We start from the raw sequence: 24,174 nt of genomic DNA on the forward strand, positions 1-24,174 counted from the left end.
AGCTGAAGTATAATAGGTCTCAGAGGGTAACTGTGTTAGGCTGTTTCAGCAAAAACAACAAAGAAGCTGGTGACACTTTAACCACTAACAAATGTATTATGGTTTTAGGGCACAAGAGTTCGTGAGATACACCTCACTTCCTCAGCTGCTGAATACAAAAGAAAAGGAAGGTAATACAGAGGTGGGAGTGTGACATCAGGGGTAATAAAATCCGAGTGGACATGGCTCATCTCCAACAGTGACAAGGGAAGAGAACCTGAATGGGAAATTACATGTTGTAATGTCAGTACCATTCCAGGTGTCTATTTAATCCTTAGTTCATGGTGTCAAATTTGCACATGAATTCCAGCCTAGCGGTTTCACCTAACAGTCTGTTTTTTGAAGTTTTAATGTGCAAATCTGACACCATGAACTAAAGATTTGACACCATGAGCCACGTTGGCTCGGGGGCAGCTCAGGGCAGTGAGGCCCAGGCACTATGGTGGCTCAAGGGAGTTCTGGGGTGACGGGAGCCAAGTGGTGACTGGCAGCAGCTCACAGTGGTAGGCTGGAGTAGGAGGGGCTATGCTGCCAGCCAGAGGCTGCTCCCCAGAGCTGGGGTGCTTGCTGCCTCCTGTGGTCATTTGTGAGTATAACTGCTCTTGGACCCCTCACTTTCAGTTTGACAGGAAACAATCACATTCCAGGCGCATCCCATTGTCCTGGTACAACCAAACCCTGACCTTGCTTTAAATTATAATAAGATGAAGATGCATACCAATTTTGGTGGTCTTACTCTTAGGTGGTGTTCTGGAACAAATGGATTCACAGACCAGGTGGACAGAGAGACAGACAGACAGACCCACAAACTTTAGTAGACAAAGGCTAGGGCTTCAGTGCTTGTACATTGTATATGAACGTATTTTATTTTCCATTACTGTCTCTTCATTGATTTCACTAATCTATGAGGTGAAAATTGCTCAATTACTACAACCCAATTGTATTCCAATGTATATTTTTCTCAAAGTCCAAATTTTAACTTTGCATTTGAAAAAGCTTATCTTAATCACTCCCATGTAGTAGCAGACAGAGGAGACATGCTTTTCAACTCACAAAAGTGATTTTAATTTCAGAAGCAGGGTTATGGAGTCCAGTGAAGCACAGCAGACAGCATAAAATAAGAACGTAGCATGAGTACCAGCCAATGAAAGCTATTAGGCAATTATTCTTAAAATGTACGAAAGCGAACATCTTTGTTCCGCTACACTGAAGAAAAATATAACCAGAAACGTATATGTACCCACATAATAGAAGGGTCATGATAGTGTCGGGCATCTTCAAGGTGCTTAAGTGTTTGTCCTTGAAAATCAGTCAGTTCGACTGATGCGTATCCAGGGTTTTTTGGTTTATATAGGTCTGTGTATCTATCCCAAGAGATGAAGTATAAGCCAAGAAATGAAGACATTTTTAAGACGACAAATATACGATTATTAGAACGTGGAAAGAACAGGTGTACAGCAGCAAAGTGGTTTTTAATCTTAGCCTGAAACCAACATTTCCTTTGAGTTAAAATACTAAACAAAACGATAATTCTATCTGCCAATTTGTACCAGGTTCAGCTGATGGAACAACCTTGTCCCTTATAAACTGAAGCACAGATATATACGTGCACACAACAGTAATATACTCAGTTTTTTCCTACTAACATTGTAGGTAGTGGAATGTAGCTGAAATGTTGTAATAATTTAATATATTTTCATATGTTAACATGCAGCCTGATTACCACCATTTATGACTGGCACAAAGCAGTGCCTAGAGGTGTCATGACCCATTATGCCAGCATAGGACAGTCCCTGCCCCAAAGAGCTTTCCATCTAATACAGAGGAAGAAAAATAAATGGACAAAGAGGTGATGCGACTTGATAAAGAACACACAACAAGTCAGTGGTGGAGCTGGGACTAACACTCAGGATTCCTCAGTCTGAGTGCAGCATCCTACTCACTAGACCACATTTGTTTGCAATTTGAAATTATTTGACAAAATATTTCATGAATATTAGAGCTGGTCAAAATTTTTGGACTAATTTTCCCTTGTTTTTATCAAAAATTATGTCAACAAAAATTTTCTGTGTTCCAAATGAAAAATTTTGAAGGTGGTGGGGAGGGGAGAAACATTGTCTTTAATGAAACCAAATTTCACAGATCTTATTTTCAAAGTTTTCCCAGTAAGAGAATAGTAAAGATCCATGAAAAATGGGAACTTAATCAGTTTCATGCTTCTTTACCATTGTTTATCCTCTCTCTTCTTGACCATCTTTTCCAGTTGAAGAAAGGAGAAAGTGAGGAAGTGATTTAAAAAGGAAGAGACCAAATAAAAAATCAATTTTTTTTTCAGTTTGTGAAAAACAAAACTGAACTTTTTTTTATACAAAATGAACATTTTCTTTCATTTACAAAATTATCAACAAAATTCTTAACATTTTGATTGAAAAGTTTTGAAATCAGATTTTTCCTCTGAAATCTTCTGTGTAAAAGTTTAGGATTTATGGCCAATCCTAATATTTCCTGTCTTGCAAAGTATTCGCGGTAACTATTACTTACAACACTTGTTATTTCTTCTGTACGGCTATGGTCTCTTATATCATAACAATATGTATGTTTCATGTTTCAAGGATGGAGTGATTTGTTTACTTGCAGAAAGAGGAATACAATAAGTCACTTTTGGCAAAATAAATGCTCACTGCAAACAAAGCTCACACTTAAATTTTAACAAATGCTTAATTCCTCTTTTTCAGCAGATTACCACATCTATAAAGCCAGCCTTTAAGAATACTGTAGTTATTAAAACAAACCTTATGTAGCTTTCTATTACCTTTTTGAATTCTCCTGTCTTACGATATTCACACAGCATCATATCAAAGAAGATTGGGATTGTGGCTTTTCGTAGCTCAACCTCTGGAATCAGGGTCATTTCCAAGATCGGTCCAACCATCCCCGGAATAAAGCAGATTTTATTTTGGCCTGGAACAGAATGGTGAAAGAAGTATCAGAAAAGAGAAGAAAACTATCACTTTGCAGCCAATAAAATAGTTATAACGGTTTCAGTAATGGTCTTACAGATAGGTACACATCCTTCTCTGCTGTTTTGTCAGAAGCAGAAGGCATGTTGAGGAATATATTCTCATTTCAAGGTGCTGGGTCATTTGCTACTTGAAATGAGCATTTATGGCAGCTGAATGAATTCACATATTGGCATTCTTTCAATTTTTCAGCTTTTCACATCTAACTGAACACTCTATTGTAAATGCTTGCAGCAGAAAGTTATAAGAAAGGCTTTAAGACACTCCCCCTTCTGCAACCAATCAAATGGAGAAAGTATTACAATAGGTGTCTGGCATGGTCTCTTATCCAAATTATAAAGGGGGGTGGATGGGAATCTGCTTTTATTCCTCAATGAATAATGTCAACCATTAAAAATCCAGAACAGAAATGTATCCTGGTAGCTATTATAAATTGTGTGCACCACTGCTGAAAACCTCCAGATTGTGCTTTACAAGACCCCTGCAGTTATGACAGATAGAATTCTTGGAGTAATTGTTGTATCTAAAAAGAAACCAGGTCCTAAATATTGTCCAAAAGCTGCCTGGTTCATAGAAGAAAAAAATATTTTGTATATGAATCTGACTACTCGTGGTCCATGAAATTCAGTGTCTTGTCTCTGGCTAGGAGAGAAAGCTCCTGCTTCCAAGCAAGAAAAAAAAAATTCCATCACCAAATGTGACAAAATTTAGAATTTGTCTTATTTTTATTAACCCTGTGTCTGCACATGCCCCTTTCTTTCTAAAGGGGCATGTTAATGGGCGGGTTTGAAAGATGCTAATGAGGCACTACAATGAATATGCAGCACCTCATTAGCATAACAGCAGCCATGGCAATTTGAAAATGCGGCTTTTCGAATTGTGCGCCGCCCGTGGAGACGGGACCTTCCGAAAGGACCCCCCCCAGTTTTCGAAAGCCCTTCTTCCTATCTGGTGGGTGCCTGAACAGGACAGCTGGTGCCCTGTGCCTAGTGCCAGCTGGAGCCCTGTGCAGAGGCATGCTCAGTCCAGGAAACCTTAGTTTCCGTGGGAGTTCCCAGCCTTGGGTGGGTGATGAGCAGCTAGTGGCAGGCGAGCTCAGAAGCTCTGTTCTGTAAACAGCACAAACAGCCCACTGCTGAGCTCGCTCTCCTGAGCCCGCCGTGTTCCTCCCTGTTCAAGGATGGAGTGCTCCCTGCTGTGCCTTGCAAGGTGCCCCCAGTCCTCTAGATTCAGACTTAAAGGACTCTTGCCATTAACGGACACCCCTTCCCCTTTATTACTCCATTAAATTGAGGGTTTACTATTTAACAAATAGGCACCAGGCAGATGAAGTCATTTTGCTGGTCACTTAGGCTGCCAAAAGATCATCTGACCGTATGGAAAAATCAGATCTATTTAATATTCTTCATTCACATCACAAATTATTTCCAAAGGGATGTGGGTGCATTATGGACACAGATGTGCTTGAGACTATGTAGTTACTCACCAAGCTTGTACCACATGTCACGGATAGCAAAGCCAATTAAACGTCTCATATCCCCATATCTAGAAAAGAGGAAAACCGACTGGTTTTAGCAATGCCTTATTATCAAAGTCAGGACAATATCATCAAAGATATTGAAACTGTACTCACTTATTCAGGATCTTATTGTACTTTGCATGGGAGAATTGCTCCAGTTGCAGAGAATCCTGGGTAATAAAAGCGACTGCCAGATGAAAATAGTTGTTCCACAGCTGTAAATGGAATATTAGGAAGTTATAATGGTTTTGAACTAACATGAGAAGGAATATTAAAACACGTGTAAACCTGAATAACTGATGAAGGAAAATGATGCACGCAACACAAGGTTTTAATATTTTGCAAAGTTGGGCACCATTACTACCACACAATTAGCATACAGACAAGAGATGTATTTTTAAAACCACTGGTCTGCTTTTGCTCCCTACACCACAGAATTCAAATAAGTAGCGCTAATGGAGATTCTCATGGAGATTGTTAGGTAATAACAATTAACTACAAAACACAACAGGACTGAGTATAAAGCAGTGCATCCCACTATTCCTGGGATCTGAGGCATCCAATGCATTTATTCTACATTTGAGAGTTTCCTTGACAAAGGGCCTCTTCTCTTTGCACAATATTCCAATTGCAGTTTTTGTGCAAAACTCCATTTATTCTGAAGGGAACTGTGCACATGAAACAAGGGCAGAATATGGCCTTGTATACCTCCCATTAATAATGAATCATGCACATGCATTGAAAGGAGAATAACCCCTGTATTTTAAGTATGCAATCCTTCCTTATTGCTGACAGCAGACTGCTTTGTTCTCTTGCTAACCAAAATGAAATGCCGGGAAATTCTCCCACATGCTTTGGCAATAAAGGATTATATATTGCAGCGCTTTGAGAGTTTTCCCACTGGGAGAATGGCTGGCCATCCCAGGAACAGCTAAAGTAAATGCTAATTTTAAAGGATTGTAAATTGCAAGAAAAGCTGAGAATAGGTTTTTTTTTTAATTGTTTAATTATGTCTATATGACTAACTTGATTGTTGTATGCTGTAGCTCAAAGGATACAAATGCTTCCAGCAGATTAGAAGCATTAAACCAAGTACATGCAAAATACCTGCAAACAGATTAGATGGATTAAACAAAGTAATGCAAACTACTCCCCACCAGTTAGATAGAGAGGAACTCATCCCAGGAGCCTGAAGAAAACATTACATACTATGTGAGCATTAATTAAAAGTGTAAGTGGGTTTCATCCTTTGAATATGAAGTATTAAGAGATGATATTATCCCGAACAGAGACCAATAAGTATGAGTAAAATTGGAACATTTCCCATAGTAAACAAAACCTTTCTATCATGTCAAAAAGATACTGCACTAAGATTAATGTATTCCTCCCTTACTGGCCCAAAGTTTCTCTATTGCTGTCCTTTGCAGATTTTGCTTACTCAAAAAACTAATGGAAGGATTTCTGACAATGGCTTTTTTCCCTCTTTTAAGTATCCATAGATGGCATTCATCCTTTGTGTAACTCCACAGAATTCAGTGGAATTACACTAAGGTTTTATTTGTGCTGGATCAGATTATACAATTCCATGATGGTCTAATTTCTCCCTGACAAATCAGAACCTTACTGGAACTGACATTTGGATATTAACACAACACAGCACAGTGTCTTATCTCTCACTAACATTTGAATTACACCTCCATCTAATTTTTAACACAATATAACAATGCAGAATTCACCTTACAGCTGCAAGGAGTCCTCCTGCACTGCATTAGAAAGTCACGGGTGCCCAGTATCAGAGGGGTAGCCAAATTAGTCTGTATCTTCAAAAACAACAAGTCCCGTGGCACCTTATAGACTAACACATTTTGGAGCATAAGGTTTCATGGGCAAAGACCCACTTTGTCAGATGCAAGGGTGCCCAGGGATCCAACGATCACTACTTTTGCTGTAGCAGTGGCCCGGAGGTCCAGGCCCTGGTGCATTTGCCACCATGTCTCTCCCCTTCCCCACCTACTGCCATCTGTAGGCCTGAACACCCCACTGGTTAAAAACAGAACCCAGACTGCATAGGCAATAAGTAAAGCTGCTGCTTGGGGAAACACTCTCTCCAGCCTTTGGCCCCACCCATACTCCAATCCTGGTCCTTTGAGGCCTCACCCCATCCCCACTTTCCCACACCTTCCCCACTGATTCCCTCTTCTCTGTGTTCATTCATTCCACCCAACTCCTTGCACTCAAGTGCAGCCAATGACATTGAGGGGGAACCCACTCTTCTAAAATTTCATTCTAAAGAAAATACAGCATTCTTTCCACTGCATGGCAGACTGTGAAGACTGGCTGCACAGAAGGTACTTAATTTAAAAACACTGAATTTGGGAATAAAAAATGTTAGTCACAAGTTTTTTGATATACCCTGAAGTTTGTCAGAGACTTATCTGCAAAAACTTTGTAGTAAGGAAGAGTCAGTTGTCCTGCTAAATACAACATTAAATATTGTGGAATACATGGTGCAGGTCTTCTCCCTTTTACATTTTCTCAATCTGTATTTATAGGCTGATTATATATTTTAAATAAACCCTTAAGTCTTCATAAAGAATTCATTCCAGATTACTACATATTTAAACTCACTGAAACAAAGATGCTATTTTGAATTAATCAGAAGTGTTTAGTGTGTTCACAACAAAGTTCATTGCTTGTAGACAAAGAGAGGACTAATTTATTTTGTGTGATTTTCATAACAAGACCTGTTTATGAAATGTCACTACATCTTTGTGTTAAAATGTTTCCAACGATTTTTGGCATATCAAAGGATATATACATATCTTAGTACTGTACAGTACATATCTTAGTACTGTACTGATTTTGGTGGTGGTGGTGTCTCTTAAAATTAATTTATCAAATAGAAAAGAGAAACTCGTCTAGCTGTATGGAAGAAAAGGAATAGTCTCTCTTTAAGGGCTCTCTTCTAATGGGGGCTGAAGTGAGATTAGGCATGGATAGAAAAGACAGGAAGACACTGGAAGCAAGTTTTTGTACCATAGTAATTAAAATGAAAATGCATATATAAGGGTGGTATTTTGAAGAATTTATTTTAAAAGCTATGTCTGAAGACTGAAGCATTTACCTCAGAAACTTTCAGAACAGGGATAGAAAGAGGGGAGAAGCTGAGTGCTAAAACACAAGGGGAAACATTGCCTCTCTTTGCCTCTTATACGCGCCGCCCAGGCCTTGACTTCCTCAGCTACACCCTAAACCTTAGTCCATGCTTCCTCAGAACTCCTCAAATCTGCAAATGCAACTGCAAGAGTGTAAAAACAAACAAACAATCATACAAAACAAACCAAAATCCCATCCTATATGGACTTAACGGAGAGCAAGTTCTCACAGTGTATTTGTGTAGAACACAGGGGCATCGACAGAATATATAAGCACTTTTGCTATATCAATTGCCATGTCGGAAACTGGAGGGCACCACAACAGACATCCAACAATCTCATGAGGAGTAAGAAATCTGGCTGGTTTTGACTTCTCTGATTCTATTAGTAGAGCCCTGCAAATCTGCAGATATCGGCTTTATATCTGTGGGCATTCACATCCCTGGATGTGGATATCCGCAGATCATTTTTGCAGATGCAGACACCAATTTTGTATGTGTGCAAGGCTCTATACATAAGTATTTGCTTGGATTCACTGATCAACAGTCTGATTATTTTTGACAATACACTGGAACAGCAAATAGATTTATGCTGGATAACTTATAAGTGAAAGAAATATTAAATAAAACAGCAAATAGCCAGTGTATTTCAAATTGGACAAAAGACTTTACTGCATGAAAAACAGCATTTGGGTTGAAACCTTGATTACCAAAGTTTCTGATTAACTGTCAAAAATAAACATTAACTGTTAACATCAAAGTTGAGAACAGAAATAATTACAGATGTTGAATTTACTATACTGTTTCACATGAACAAATGTGGTTGTCTTTATTCCTTCCAGCATTTGGGATTGTGCAGAAGAGAGTGGCGCCTGAATCAATTATAATATTTAACAAATTTCAAATGTGTATCGGGCTATTTAACACATTTCATAGAGAAATGGGTCATATTTTTTAAATGAAATGTTTCATGTAATCATGAGCCGTAGCAACAAAATAAATCTAAATGTCATAGAAAACTCAGAATGATCACATCAACGATTCTATACTTAAGATAGATTTTAGGGAGTTTTTTTTTGTTTAAATTCACAATATATTAAATACATTTTTAGCTCATAATAATTTTGTCCATGTCCACATTGCTCTTTACATCCATTACAGCCAAACAATTTACAGTGACTATTTTATGCTTTTATTTTAGCTCTAACTGAAATATAACCAATATTGTGAATGCTTCTTTTTTTCAGTTTTATTCTCTATGGATTTATCACAAAGGTTGATGCTTGAGCTAAGTGTTCCTGGTAAGATATATTACAAGGTATTTGCATTTTCTGATTGGATGAGCATGCAAGAACTTTTATTGTGAATGTCAGTGAGTGCAAATTTTAAATTCAGGTTATGAAAACACTGTACATCTAACATTCAGATTACAGAGAAAAATATTCAAACAATATGTTAATCAATTGTGAGACTCTTGACAGAAACTAAATCCAAAAAGGGCATAACAAACATATTTCCACTAATTTAATGTAAAGAGTTGAATGACTATTCACAGTTTGTTTGTTTTTTACATTTTCACCAGCTCTTGTACATGTTGAACCAAGAAAATATAAGTTACTCACCGACATATAAGCATAGAAAAGGAGCTTAATAAATAAAAGCTAAAAGTTCAAACCTACATACAATGCAACAATTAGAAGTCACAAGTCAAAGAGCCAAAATGATCTAATGGGATTTCTGATGTGTTATCAAACAGCAGAAAAGCACAAATTACAGAAAGCCTTAATTAGTTGTGTGAAAACACAGTGAGTGCAAAAAGTGCCAGATGGCATGCTTGAAATTCACGTCTGCTATATTTTCACAGAATGGGTACAGAACAGACAGGAGCACCATTCTGTCTTGCCAAAAGGCTTCAATCCTGACTTAGAGGGTTTGACTCTTAGGCACATTCAATCCCTAGTCTCTCTCCTGAGACTTTCAACCTTTGTGCACTTAAAGTAGTTCTTTTTCACCCACACATCCCAGTGTGCATAAGAAAAGGCTGGTAAACATGATAACTTTTTTTTTTTTGTTTTGATGGATTTGACTCATTTATTTTTGAGCATGTGGCAATGATGCCTTAAAACTCATGACTTGCTCAGGGTTAAACAGCTGGTAAATGGTAGAGCTGGCTTGGAAAGAGAACCTAGGTTTGAGGGTTTTGTGTTGCTATTTTGGGGGGTGGGAAGGGGGTGGCTTGCATCAAATCCTCTAATCTACAGCTGCTTGTTAAGGGAAAGCAGAGTTGCATTTCTGGTGCTAAGCACACTGGCCTGCTGGAAAAGAGACCAAAGCAAACCTACTGCCATATGCGGCATTTCTCATCTGCTCACAAAGAAGCTACTACCATTCCTGCATTTGTTCACCAGGAGGCTACTACCGCCACAAGGAGGCTACTACTTCTATCCCAACCAGTCACAGCAATCTTTATTTCTACTCTTATCACATCTCAGTTTGACTGTGCTCCATTGCCATTCCCACAGGGTTGTTACACACATCATGAATGTATCAATATAATTAAAACAAATATTGTATTTAGTACCTCATAAAAATAACCCACAACTGTTTGTTTAGGTTAATTTATTTTAAAAATACCATCTGAACACTTATATCTCTGAGTGGGTTTTCATTCTCGTTGACCCCTCTCAATGAAGGGGGAAGTCATGATAGTTTTATTGTTTTTAATGCCTCTCCTGACTGCATAAGTCATATAAATACCATTCCTACTTTATGCAGGTACATCACATAAAGCCATGCTCAAAATCATGTACTTAAGGAATCCAATACTTTATTAATACCCACAGGGCAACATCAGAGCCAGTCACTGGTTATGCTATATGCCGTTCACAACAAAAGTTTGTTTCCAGGCACCAGTCCTGGCTCTCAGTGTTCTGTGCTGTTATTTAGTTCTAATTTACTCCTAGATATCTTCTAACAGCCCAGTAAGTAGTGGAAGTGTGGGTAATGCTTCTAGACAATATTGAACTCCCATGGTCTAGCAAATTCTCTCATCTGACACCAGTCAGGTCCTGAGGGTGCCAGAGTAGAGAAGTTCAACGTGTAGTAGGCTTACAGCTGGTGACCACAGAATTACTGATACTATAGCAACAGAGTATACACATTTCCTTCCCGAAGCCCCGTAAGGAAGGCTGTTAAGGGGCAAAACAGGAGTCAACAAGGACGAACCCTGCATGACAGTTTTGTAGTTTTAATAGTTCACTTCAAATAACACAACAAAACTGATTCTGTTAGCACCATCTCTCCTGTCTCTAAAGTGTCAGAGACGCTACAGAAAGAAGGCTGCAAACATAAAGTCAGTCCAAGGAACGAAGTGGCATTAGACGTGTGTGGAAGCTGACTGCATTATAGTGCTGGTGTGTTCAGCCATTGAATAGGCGTAATGACGACATATAAATGGACTCCTTCCAGACCTTGAAGTGATGGAGCCATGCTCTGACAGTGACAGTGCTCCTATTCAAAGGTAATGTCTAAACAGCTGACATTAGTAACTAGCAGAAGACAAAAGCAAGTGTTAATTTCTACATGCCTATTGTTTATAAATGTAAAATGTAACAATGCACCAGAAGCACATACATACAAATAAGCACAAATAAAAGCTGAGATAGAAGTTATTACTCCTATATTCACTTTTCTCTTCATATTAATAGCTAGTCAGAAAACGATGCACTGTTTTTTTTTTAGATGAAGAAAGAAAAACATTAAATGACTTCTGAGAAAGAAAAGAGCTTGTTCTAAAATAAATAAATAAATCTCTCCCCTAGATCTTGAGATGTATGGAAAGACAAGATAGTAGAAATGAGGATCATTTTTAAGATATGTTTTACTAACTCTGTCAACATATATAATTATTTTTTCATTAATTATTGAAAAGGTGATTTAACATATTTCTGCTTCTCTCATACAAAAACATTTTAGCACATCTTTTCACATGTTATTATGCATATAAGACTTTTTGTCCATAAAATCCTACTACCAATAAACATTTACTTGTCTTAGAAATCCTTCATCATAGCACTAGAGGCAATGATAGTTATAAATTAGCTATTCCACTCCCCAGGGTACAATAAAAGACATATTTGAGCACAAGAAAATATTTGCTGTATTAATTACATGTAGAGGGCTTCTTGTTGAATACAGCAACATAAATGACCATTTGATTAGTGCAAATTCAATCCATTTTGAGTTCGACCAAGCAAGATGGCACAATTATCAGGCAAGTAGGTAAAAGCACAAGGATCCTCTACAGAGCTGGAAATACCCTAACTCCCTAATCCCTCTATTCCCCAGCACAGAAACTGAATTGGTTTTGCTATCTTTGGGAATTCATGCTGATAGGGGAGGGATACGCCCCTTACTGAACACACTAAAAATAGGGTGGTCATATCTCACTATCCCAAATATGGGACAGGGGGACGGCTCTCCAGCTGCAGCTGTCAAGTGTTACTGCCCCGGGAGACCTCCCCGGCTGTCCCACATGGGGGCAGGGGGGCGGGCAGCTGAGCTAGTGTGCTCCCGGCTTCCCCACACCTCGGGGAGCCAGGAAGCAAACAGCAGCGGTGCCAGTGCTCCTCCCAGCTTCCCTGAGACTCGGGAAGCTGGGAAGGAGGAGGCAGCCACCCCCTGTGCCCCAACATACCTCTCATTCTGCAGATCCCCCCTCTGGCTCCCTCTGGTGTAGCTGGAAAGCATGTGAGTACATGCCCACGTATTCTCTGGCCAGCATCTTTATCTTGGGGACAATTGTAATAATTGAGTCTACATGTTTGTCTTAATTGTGAGAAGTCATAGGTTAGCTATAACAATAAATGTTGGTGGGGAAAGGTGAAGGGGGAGACAGAGAAACTGTATTATTCAAAAAAAATCCAGAAATCCAGAACTGTGCTAAGGTCATACAGTCATACATACGAAACAAGATAAGTCTAGAAATGGAAAGCAATAGACTAAAACTGGTGGGTCAGAAATTAAGCTGACCCAATGAGCCAAAAAAAATAAGGGGATGGACTCATCTACTGATCATTGCTTTTTGGGGTCCTTAAAAAGACTTTGGAGGAAAATCAAAGAGAAAAGTTGTTGGCCAACAACTGCTGCAGCAAGCTTTACCATAGTGGCTGCTACACTGACCATCTTCTGGCATCTCAGGATCTACCAGACCATGTCTAGGCTTTTATTCGGATCCTGACAGATGTCCTGTCCAGACCACACCATAAATTGTAGAGAAATATTATTATCCTCATTTTGCAACTTGAACTGCGGAAAAAGAGAGTTTAATATTGGCTCAGGCTAAACTGAAGGTCACTCTAAATTAAGTAATGTTAACATAAGCAGTATGCATTTGACGTCTCCAGCGTGGCCAAACAAGCATGCAGTGTGGACCACATGGCATTTAAGAACTTCAGAATAGGTCTATTTCCATATTCCAAAAAGTTTGTGAAGAAAAATGAGAACAAGCTGGTTGAGCTTACAGCTGTTTTCCATCTCTAATTTCTTTGATCATTTCTATCGCTGCCTGAAATGTATTTAACATCCATCCCATCCAATGACTGCTTGTTTTCAGACTGGATGCATCACTACATCTTTTATTTAAAAGCCATAAAAGTGTCTTTTCAGGCATTTGAGAATGCTTTTATAGTACATTGACAGGAATTACATTTCACAGAGCAGGAGCTAAGGCAAAAAAAAAAAAAGAACATAAAAGAAGGAAATTATAGACACTGAATACAGTGTCATTTACCCCCAGTCTACTAAGATTCTCATGAATACATTCAAAATGCAGAAGAGTCAGGCAAGAAGTTAAAATATTACAGATTAAGCAGAGTTATGATATATATGCTCATGTGTTTATCAATCACTGCATCTAGTCTACCAATTCCTTTCACATCATACTATTCTCTATTTTAGTCTCCTTTCATATATGAACTTCCACGTAAGTGCTTTTCAACAGTTATACCTCCCTCCATGTTCTAACCAAATCACTTGCTTTGTTCTTTGTTAATTCCCAGCCCTTATCTCATTAGTGCCCCTCCAATAATACACAGGACATAAATGACTATATTTTCCTAAACTCAGAGGAGAAATGATTTATAAACTGTCATGACTTCTATTAGAAATGTATAGTTCTGTACAAGAAGATATTGCTTTCCTGTTCAACTGCAACAATTAACAAAGAGAATTCATTTATATGTACTATATTCGCCCTCCTGTCTGTTTGGTTTCTAGACTAAGATCTAAAGAATATTATTGGTCCACCCCCATTCTGCATGTTACCATCCCTTCATATACCCTATCAATCCTAATCATGCTGAGTTGTTTTCTGTATAGTGTGTTTGTTGTGGGGGTGATAAAAGTATGTTATCAGCTAACATGGCCAGTATAAAAATCTTTCCATTTCTTACTATTTTTTCTTTACCTGTCTGTCTCTGTTGTGTTATTATTTCTATTGCAGAATACATAGTGCATGACTTCCCACTGAAGCCTGTCCTGCATTTCCAGGGCTCCTGAGTGATGCCAAATATATAGAGTATAAAACAAATTTGGTTCCAGGCTCAATGTTGCAGTGCTGGTAGACGCAAAACTCCATGAACTTTGACTGGTATGATATGAAGGACCAGGCTTCAGTATTTTGTTTCTTTTCAAAAAGTTATCAGCTTGCCCGTCAATTCAAATAATGACAGTAGTACCTTATCATTGACTTCACTAGACAAGATACTCTTGAATATAATTTATATGCCATGGATTATCCCATTCCACAACACTGCCAGAACCTCAAAGTAGACATGTCTCATCATCTCTTCAAGATATGGTTCTGCTACGAGACTTATTGTATAAGATTTCAAAACCTCACACAGCATTGGTTACATTCAGAACAGGTGTCTGGCCAGTTTCACTATTATTCACTAATTGCAGATCATGGGATCCTTCTGGAGTCACTGTGTTCAGAATCAAAGGCAACAGATTCTGAAGATCCAAGAAGGGTTGTCCATGATACAATCTTCCTTCAAACCATCTGAAACTTAACCAGTTGTAAAAGCCTTAAAGGGCAGACAATCTAAACAGATCCTCTGCTGTAACAAATCATTTATTTCTGGGACTCAGACATAAATTCTTCACCATTTTTCATTAATTTATTTTCCTGTTCGGAATAGAAAATGGTACTAAGTTGCAGATATTTCATCCGATTTCCAGACTAGAATCTCTTAATCATTAACCCCACTGCCAGGGCGTCAATCACAAAACTTAAGTAATATGTCCTATGAGTAGACAAATTTAGGGCCTGGTGTGGTTGTAAAAGGCCAAAGTTTTCAAAACTCAATAGGGTTTCACATTCTTACACTCAGTGCTGATTGCGTCCTGATATTTATTTTTCAAGACCAAAAAGGGGTAATACATTCAGCAAAGTGCAACATGATATGTTTGTTTGTGAGGTGGTGCTCTCCCCAACCTGCTGGGTTATAAATGTTCGTTTAAATGCAAAAAAAACAATCGATTAACAATCTCTCATCCTTCTACTCTATGGGCTTGTCTACACCACCACCTTCCTTCAAAGGAAGGATGGTAATTAGGGTGTTGGAAGTTTACTAATGAAGTGCTGCCTTGCATAGGCAGCACTTCATTAAGCAAATTCCCCGCCCCCAACCCACAACAGCTTCGAAGTACCGGCAGGTGTCTAGCTGTGGCTCACCTAGCTTACTCCAGGAGTAAGAGGCCTTCAAAGTTGCCCCGGCACTTCGAAGTACTAGTGGGTGAGCTGTGGCTAGACGCCTGCTGGTACTTCGAAGTTCAAAACTTCGAAGCTGTTGTGGGAGGGAATTCGCTTAATGAAGTGCTGCCTATGCACAGCAGCATTTCATTGGTAAACTCCCAACACCCTAATTACCATCCTTCTTTCGAAGGAAGGTGGTAGTGTAGATAAGCCCTATAAATACTTGGACCAAGAGCATTGAGCCTATTACAGGATAAAGAAGGAAGTTACAGGCTAAGGAAGGAAATGTAATTGGAAACTCCTTGACAGAATATATCAAATATATCAATATATAGCAACATATCATTGCTGTATTCTTCTGCAACCTATAGATGGGTGTCTTTTCAGAGTGTGATTTTTGCAGGGAGGCAGGGGTGACTGTATGGCTTCTCATTTTATTTATATATTGCAATGAGGGGTAACATAGGCTTACAAATGGGCCACGATTGGCCCTCATTCATCTCAAAGGGCTGAGAAATTGTCATAACCAAGATGATCCCCAAGGATAGGGTAGTTTTGCTAACTGCACTTGCACACTCAGAACTTGTGGGGGGTATTGACTGAACCCTAGCAGTGCTTTGATTTACTGCAGAGTGAGCACATGGCTCTCTCAGTCAATGTTGCTTGCAATCAGTGTGCACCTTGCTTGCACACAGTGTTTTGCATACAGTGTGCTTTGTATGTGAGTCACTTTTGTAATACCAGTAGGAAAAAAACTACACAGACAAAACCCAGCAGAATCTGGCAACCCTGTGTGTGGGCAACGATAAACAAAATGGCTTGTGGACCACACACACACAACCCCCGATGGGCCCCAGTTCACCCACTGCTGCTATACTGTTATCGATGTTTGATATCATTTCCCCGCCGGCAAAAGGATGCAGAGTTCAAGTTAAAATGCAATCCTGCTCTTGAATCTCACAAAAAGACCATCAACCCTATTCTTTCATTGATCGTATTATGCCTCAGTAGTGGAATTCTCCCCAGTGCTTTCACTCAACTTAACAACCGTTTTTGTTTGCTCAGTCATTTCACAGTCCAGTTGTTTTGTTTGGTTAGATGGTCTATTCTACTGCATAGTCGTAGCTATGAAAAATTCTCAACTTCATTGCATGGTGCTTTTAAAGGACAAGGACCATCTCCCAATTATCTTTCTTGAAGGACTAACAAATGTTATTGTCTGCATACAGAGATATCTGCCTCCTTTACTGCCTTCTAAACAGTCTGCAGCATTTGTGACATATTTGCAAATGTTCCTGAATCTAATTAGATCTCGTTCACACTGCACACATTTAATCCCATAAACTTCAACTGGAATTTCACTCATCCCTTTGTCTTTGAATCCAGAAATTGTCAACACAAACATGTCTGATACGAGACAGTTCTTCATAGGAGTAGCTACTGAATAGTAAATCTATAACCATTGAACAAACAGGGTTAGGTTTAGTTCTCCACCCCCTCCACCACCCTGAATGGGAATGCATTTCATTTCACAAACACACAAGGGTTTAACTTTTAATTTCTTTAATCTTTCCTTTATGTCACTCAGCCACACAAACTCTCATGCGGGGTGCATTAGAACTGGAAGCATAAATCCTATTACTTACTCATAACTCATTGCAGCAGCTGGACCTAATTTATAAAGTACACCTCAATACAACTTGCTAAAAAAATTGCATCAAACAGGTTATGTCAACATCACCTCCACCATTTGAAAATCAGGATGTGAAGTCATTCTTTCACTCTCCACAGCATTCATTAGGCTGCAATTGAAGTATTGTGTCCAGTTCTGGGCACTACATTTTAAGAAAGATGTGGAGAAATTGAAGAAGGCCCAGAGAAGAGCAACAAGAATAATTATAGGCCTAGAGAACATCAGCTTTGAGGAAAGACTGAAAGAATTGGGCTTGTTTAGTTTAGAAAAGAAAAGATTTAGAGGGGACGTGACAGCAGTTTTCAAGTACCTAAAAGAGGATTACAAGGAGGAGGGAGGAAAATTGTTCTCTTTCGCCTCTGAGGATAGGACAAAGATCGATGGATTTAAACTGCAGCAAGGAAGGTTTACATTGCAAATTAGAAAAAAAACTTCCTAACTGTCAGGGTGCTTAAACGCTGGAATAAACTACCCAGGGAGGTTGTGGAATCTCCATTACTGGAGATATTTCAGAGCAGTTTAAATAGACATCTGTCTGGGATGGTCTAGATAGTGCTTGGTCCTGCCATAAAGGCAAGGGACTGGACTCGATGACCTTTTGAGGTTCCTTCCAGTTCTAGTGTTCTGATTCTATGATTTCTTAAGATCAGACCATAATTTCAACTTCTAACTAAAATGTACTTGTGACACATTGCAATCACACACAGAATCTTTTGGAACCATATTCTGTTTTATCCTCAAAGCAAGAAAACTGCAGAAGGCCATTATCTTGAGATGGGTGAGACAGTAGTAGAACAGCCTTTTGTTTTAGTACAGGTGATGTATATTTGTGTGTTCCTGGCTTACTGAGGATTGGCTTCCTGCAGAATCTGGAAAAAACTAGGGGTGATGAATGCAAAGCCCTAACACCGGTTATGCACAAAACAAACACACACCTTTCTGAAAGGGCTGTTGATTGATGATTACCTATTACAGGAGGGTAGAGGTCAAAGAAATGGCTGACCTATCCCACGGTCATTCCGATTCTTGATGTGAAACTCAGTATGAACTGGTAACCAGGAGAGGTTTGAAAGACTGACCCTTATGCTGCAGCTGGGCGTGTCCCATGGGGAGCTATTAGTAGCTATGAACTTTATTTTATTAAATAGGTGCTTTCTCTCTGATGCTTTTGCCCCCAGAAAAAATGTATTTGGCTTTATGAAAACAGATCAGCAACTGGGCTGCATTGTTGTAGCTCCTAGTGAAAAGTTAATCACAGGTACTGGAGCTTGGTCAGACCTGCATGAGAAATTGCGGTGAAAAACAGAGTGACTGAAATCTTAAGCGGTTTGCAGTTCTCCACCTGAGAGGGTTGATGGCTATGAAGTCTAAAACCTCGTGTTAGTGTCCTCCAAGAAGAACTGGAGATGCTGGGTGGGGCAAGAAGAGGCCAAAGTTGCTGTTAACCCTGAAGCTGTGACAGTACTATCCAAAATTGCCATCAACCTCTGGCTGACTGATTTATAAATAAAACCAGAAGTTATGCTTTTTGCAAACATCCTCCACCTATTCTTTTCCATCCCAAATACTGCATGTTTTATCAGACTTTACCACTTCTTATGTATATGTACACTCAAATGCATTCATGTTTTTGATACAGAAGGGTGTTGTTACTGTGTAATATCACTCATAACGAGAAGTCCTGTGGTACCTCATAGACTAACAGATTTTTTGGAGCATCTGACAAAGTGTCTTTTTGCCCATGCAATCTTATGCTCCAAAAAATCTGTTAGCCTACAAGATACCACAGAATTTCTCATTGTTTTTGTGGATACAGATAAGCACGGCTAACCCTCTGATACTCATAACTAACAGTAATATCCAGACTTCATTTTACTCAAGTTCCATTTGTTTAAACAGAGGGAAGAATGTAAAAGTAATTTTTCCAAGAAACAGCTACACATTTCCCATTACTAAGATGTGTTTAATTCCTTTCTTACTCAAAAATTCCCCCAACCCCCTGTTTTCAAAGTGAAACCAGGGAGTATAAACGACAAGTCTTGCTGATGCTAGTGAAAGCTATGTGGCGAAAACTTGTTTGAAATCTTGGAGATCACCAACAATGCTCCCTCTAATTTTTTCCATCCATGAAATAATTGGTGTTAATCTTTCCACTATGTAATTCAGTGGAAAAAATCTGTTATGTGCACCCAGGCATGTGCACCACCACCAATAGAAACACATGCTGCCCACTGTGAGTGGCTGTGGTCACTCTGATTATCAGCCGGGTGGCCCCGAATCTCTCGGAGTGCCCACCCACACACTCAGTTTATGGGGAACACTGATCACCAATTTGACTAATGTCAGGCTTCAATCAATGCCCAACTCTCTGTTCTCACAACAGTTTGGTATTTCTATTTCATGGAGTTGGTGATCGTGTATGAGAACTGGGAACTGGAAACCCAGCAGTCCTGGTCCCAGCTTCATCACTGATCTTACTGTGTGATTTTGCAGAAGTCACCAAATATCTTTTTGCTTCAGTTTATTCATCAGTAAAATTAACACAATATTTGCATACTTTACAAAAAGAATGGCTTCACTACTAATAAAGCTTGACAAATTCAGATACAAAGTGCTACGGGGTGGGGGTCAGTGTATCAAACCAGCACAAAGAACAGCTAAAATAAGTATGACAGGAATCTTTTAAAGTAAAAATCAAGAGTTCTTTTCATTGCAAAACAGATGCTGCTTTATGATTAATTAGCCTGCTGATGTTATTTGATTAATTAAATACTAGAACAAAACATGCAACACTGAAACTGCAGCATAATGAACAGACTATTAGCCAAATAAACAGCAAAAATTATAGGAGAAAAAAGCAAAGATTAAGTCTGAAATCAATGATAGCTGCAGAGTGATATTCTAAAATATTGAGACATGAAAATGTCACAGTTGTGTACACACACCATGCCCCATCTCTGCTGATGGTCAAAACAGAACAGTTGTTTCTTGTTGCCATTTCTCTAGTGATGCTGAAACCCACTCAAACATTAAACATATCCTTACCATATCCTTACCATAACAGCAGGTCTGCTCATGGGTAATTCAAGCAGGTAGAATGGACAAAAAAATCCACCCACCACAAAAGTGCTTTGTCAAAAATGTGACCCATGATCAGGTTCCTTCAGCCTTAACATGCCGCCTTATATTCCTCTCATGCTCTTTCATACCCTGATATCCCTCCTCTGACTAGTTATTTGTGACTGAGGGGGCTTCTCTTCCAGCAAGGAAGAAGATTCCACAGAGCTCCTAATATAGGCAAGCAGAAATGGGCACGCATATATAATATTGGAGCCCAGGGTCACCAAGAAGCATAACCTTGCAACATTAATAGCAAGTCTCAAAGGCACTGCCCATTAAACAGTGAGGAAAGAGCAGTGAATTTTCTCTGTAATCCAATTTCAGTTAATACAAAGAAGGTGCAAGTGTAATACATTATAAAAGGTGGAGTCAATTCCACATTTAAGGGATTATCTATGTAAAGAACCAAATTTTAATATGCAACATTTATTTGCATATCGTGCTGACTTAATTATACTTTAATAATATTAATGTTGAACTCTTTAAACCACAGGAAGCAAGATGTTTCAGTAGTACGCATAAAGTAACCAGCCATAAATATTTATTCATTACTATTACAGGACTCAGGCAAAGGTGCTTAAATTCTAAATGAGATATAAAATTTAGATAGACCAATTGATGTTAAAAACAAATGTATTTGAAGCAGCTTCTGAAAAAGTAATGCTGGAAATACAAAAAAAATTAAATAAAAAAATCTGTCTGGTCTAAGACTAAATATTAAAAATAATTGTCTGTTGCTCCAACAGTCTAGGAATAAAAACTAATTTGAAGTGAGGTTTGTCTCTGAACCCCAGAACCACGATTACTTGGCCTCAATGATTTCCAGAACAAATATGTTCAGTTCTCATGTAAAAAATATGTTCTAACTGCCATCCCTGAAAACTCAGCCTGAGATCTGAGAGTCTGGCTGGGAATTATATTTATGTAACAAGCATCACCAATATTTTTTCAGGTTGTTCTGTCTTCTTTGGAGGCCAGATCGCACACCATTGAAGTCAGTATGCATTGTGCTGTTGATATGAAAGAGTGAAGCATCCAGCCCTTAAACCTGTGCTGCATCCCTTCAAATTATCCCCTTAGTTACTAATGTGTAATTGCACCTAAACTATGCCCCTAAGTAGGCATATATGAAGTCCTCTTGTCTTTTATAGGTTTCTACAGTTGCAGCTTAGTGGAACATAGTAACCAATTCCATTGACATTGCATGCGAAGGAACAGAATCCAGTCAGCTCTGTCCTAATGGTGTCGGTTGGGCACAGGTAACACAAGTAAAATATAATGTAATGGTATTTAGTTATTAAACCAAACAGATGTGACCATGGCTATCTACAGAGAGCATATCTATTGAATAAGACTGTGCTATTTAATCACTTCTCAGAGGAAAACCACTAAAGAAATCTTGTTCCACAAAAGGGGGATGTTAAATGCATACCTGTACTTCAAAATTCATATTCTCCAGAAATTTTTGGTTCATGGTCTCAGCAAATTTGTTGATTGCTCTCAAAAACACTCTAAATAGAGAGAAAACAATGCTGTAAGTTAATGAATGTAATCTTTTAAATGATATCCTAATCATATCTGATAGCATTGAATAGTAGAAGTCACACGTCCACAAAATGCAACAAATGTCACTTGTTGAGCAGCATGTCATTTAAAATATATTACACTAGGTAAAAGTATTCACTCATTTTTTAACTGTCAAAGTTCTTCAGTTGTGTTTTCAATATAAAAAAGTTGGACAATATTATGTCTTTGCTCTACTGAACATTATGGTGAATTATAGAAAACACACAATACAATAAATCTTTCATACACAATTTGCCGTCTAAGAAACAACTATGCTTTGTTTACAGAAATGTTATTGCTTTCCTTTCATTGATCTGTCAGTCAGAAATACTCAAACCCTTTATGATTATAAAGGCTGTTGGCTGATTAGCATTATATGGTATATTTTCCTAATTAAAATATACAGTGTATAGCTTGTTGATTTTCCTACATAATCTCACAATTCCTCATAGTTTCTTCTGCAGACAGATTGTAATACACACTCTAAATGGACTTAATATTTTGTGAAAAAAACACAAAAGTCACACACCAGGTCATGACTCTAAGAGCTAGGAACACAGTACCTTTTCCAAGTATGGTGCTTTCTTTAAAAGAAATGCCAAGTTAAAACTCATAGGCTTTGTCTATTCTATGCAAATAACTTCTAAGCAAGAAACTTCAAAGTTGAGCGTCTACACACACCCTATTTCAAAGTTAGACTTTGAAGTAGGGAACTACTCCATTCCCGGGAATGGAGTAAGGACTCTGAAGTTGGGTTCCCTACTTCAAAGTGAGGGAAAATGTGTGTAGACTCTCTGCTGGCTACTTTGAAGTAGTACCTAACTGAAGTTAGTTCCAGTGTAGACGGACCCATATTTTAAAAACTTCCCCATCTACGTCAGTAGATTACTAATAAAAACTTACAATTAAAAAGTCAGCTGTACCTCTCCTTATTTATGATGTTTATTTTATGCACCTCACTCAGCTTGGAATTGAAAACAAAGTTATCTATTTCACTTTAGTTTGCAACAAGTTTCTGATGAGCTTAATGATGTCATGCAGTTATGTTTGGATTGCAAACACTGCAGATAACATTCCCTATTTAGAAAGTATTACAGAAACAGTCTTATTGCTTGGTGCCTTAGTTCTAGTAGACATGAATCCCTCCTCATCAAGGAATGAATGTAATATGCCACTCAGTGTGATGCAAGGACGGCTTTAAGGGTCAATCCTCACACCTCTCTTCTCTCCCTACTTGGTTTCTCTTGGGGGGGTGGGGGATGACTGAACAGACCTTGCAGTATACCAAGAAGGGGCAGTCACAGGTCCTTTCAGGCAGAGACTTGCACAGTCCCCCACGCTGGGATGCATTAAAGAGGCTCTTAGTGGGAACAGGAGTGATTCTTACCCTCTGGCTGACAATCTATAGGGTTCTTTGACTCTCATTGGGGCTTGATGAGGGTAGAAGTATCTAGTCACTTGTCTTAAAAGCAGTGCTGTTCTTCCAATTTAATGTAACTGTTGCTTCAGAACCTTGTGATGATTCAGACCGAACTTCCTTCGCACACAGAAAGAGAATTACAAACCCCACTTAAGGTCAGGAAAGAGTTCCCACACCCTAGATCACTGTCCAAGCTATTGGGCAGGACAGTCCTGTATTTTTTTAAAGGAACGAATTATCCTGTATTTAGGCCTTCAGGGCTGGGGTTGGGGGTGGGAGCGCCCATGGCCATTGCTTCCCCGGGCTCCCAGAGGGGAGTGCTGGTGACTGTCAATTCCCAGGAGTTGCAGGGGGGCCCACTCCCCAGGGCTTAATGGAACCGGAAGGAGCTGCCCCACCCCCCATATCTCCCTGTCCTGTATTTCGGACAGAGAGATATGGTTACGCTGGTTTTGCTGAGGAACAACCTCCAGAAATGGTCCTGCAGGACAAAGAGCTGAAAGTCCAGGTTCCCAAGACTGGAAAGGGTAGGTACCAGTTCACTCCAAGATGGGCTGTTGGCAGCCCTAGTTAAGACTTGAGGGCAATTGTCTCAGATCAGCAGAACTGCGTTTTCAAGGTGCTTCTCTTGCACAGAGGCTGTAGTCTTTGTTATTAGGGTTGAACCTGACTAACCAGAATCCTATTCTCTAGAAGGTGATGGCCACGGCGAAGGCAACATGATGGTGATGGCCATGGCTTGAGATAGGAGTGCTACAGGAATAAAGGATGTAAGTGGATACTTGTTATCATACACAAACAGTCCTCTCACTCTCTCTCCCATCCCTCATGTTGTTATGGTTTTGAAGGTGGCATTCTGAGTGTACTGCTAGAGTCCTTAGGCT

The 24,174-nt window shown here is 39.1% G+C and overlaps 1 protein-coding gene across 1 annotated transcript in view; it reads right to left on the bottom strand.

Moving 5' to 3' along the window:
• DOCK2 (dedicator of cytokinesis 2) overlaps positions 1–24,174 on the bottom strand; it is a 454,537-nt gene that overhangs the window by 83,015 nt on the left and 347,348 nt on the right. The window contains exons 30-33 of the mRNA XM_075010079.1: positions 21,737–21,815; positions 4,693–4,793; positions 4,546–4,604; positions 2,852–3,000 (exon numbers count right to left, since the gene is read on the bottom strand). Of these exons, the coding sequence (XP_074866180.1) occupies positions 2,852–3,000; positions 4,546–4,604; positions 4,693–4,793; positions 21,737–21,815 (388 nt within the window). The remainder of the gene's footprint in view (positions 1–2,851; positions 3,001–4,545; positions 4,605–4,692; positions 4,794–21,736; positions 21,816–24,174) is intronic.

This window comes from Carettochelys insculpta, chromosome 15 (assembly GCF_033958435.1).
Source record: "Carettochelys insculpta isolate YL-2023 chromosome 15, ASM3395843v1, whole genome shotgun sequence".
Classification (NCBI taxonomy): domain Eukaryota; kingdom Metazoa; phylum Chordata; order Testudines; family Carettochelyidae; genus Carettochelys; species Carettochelys insculpta.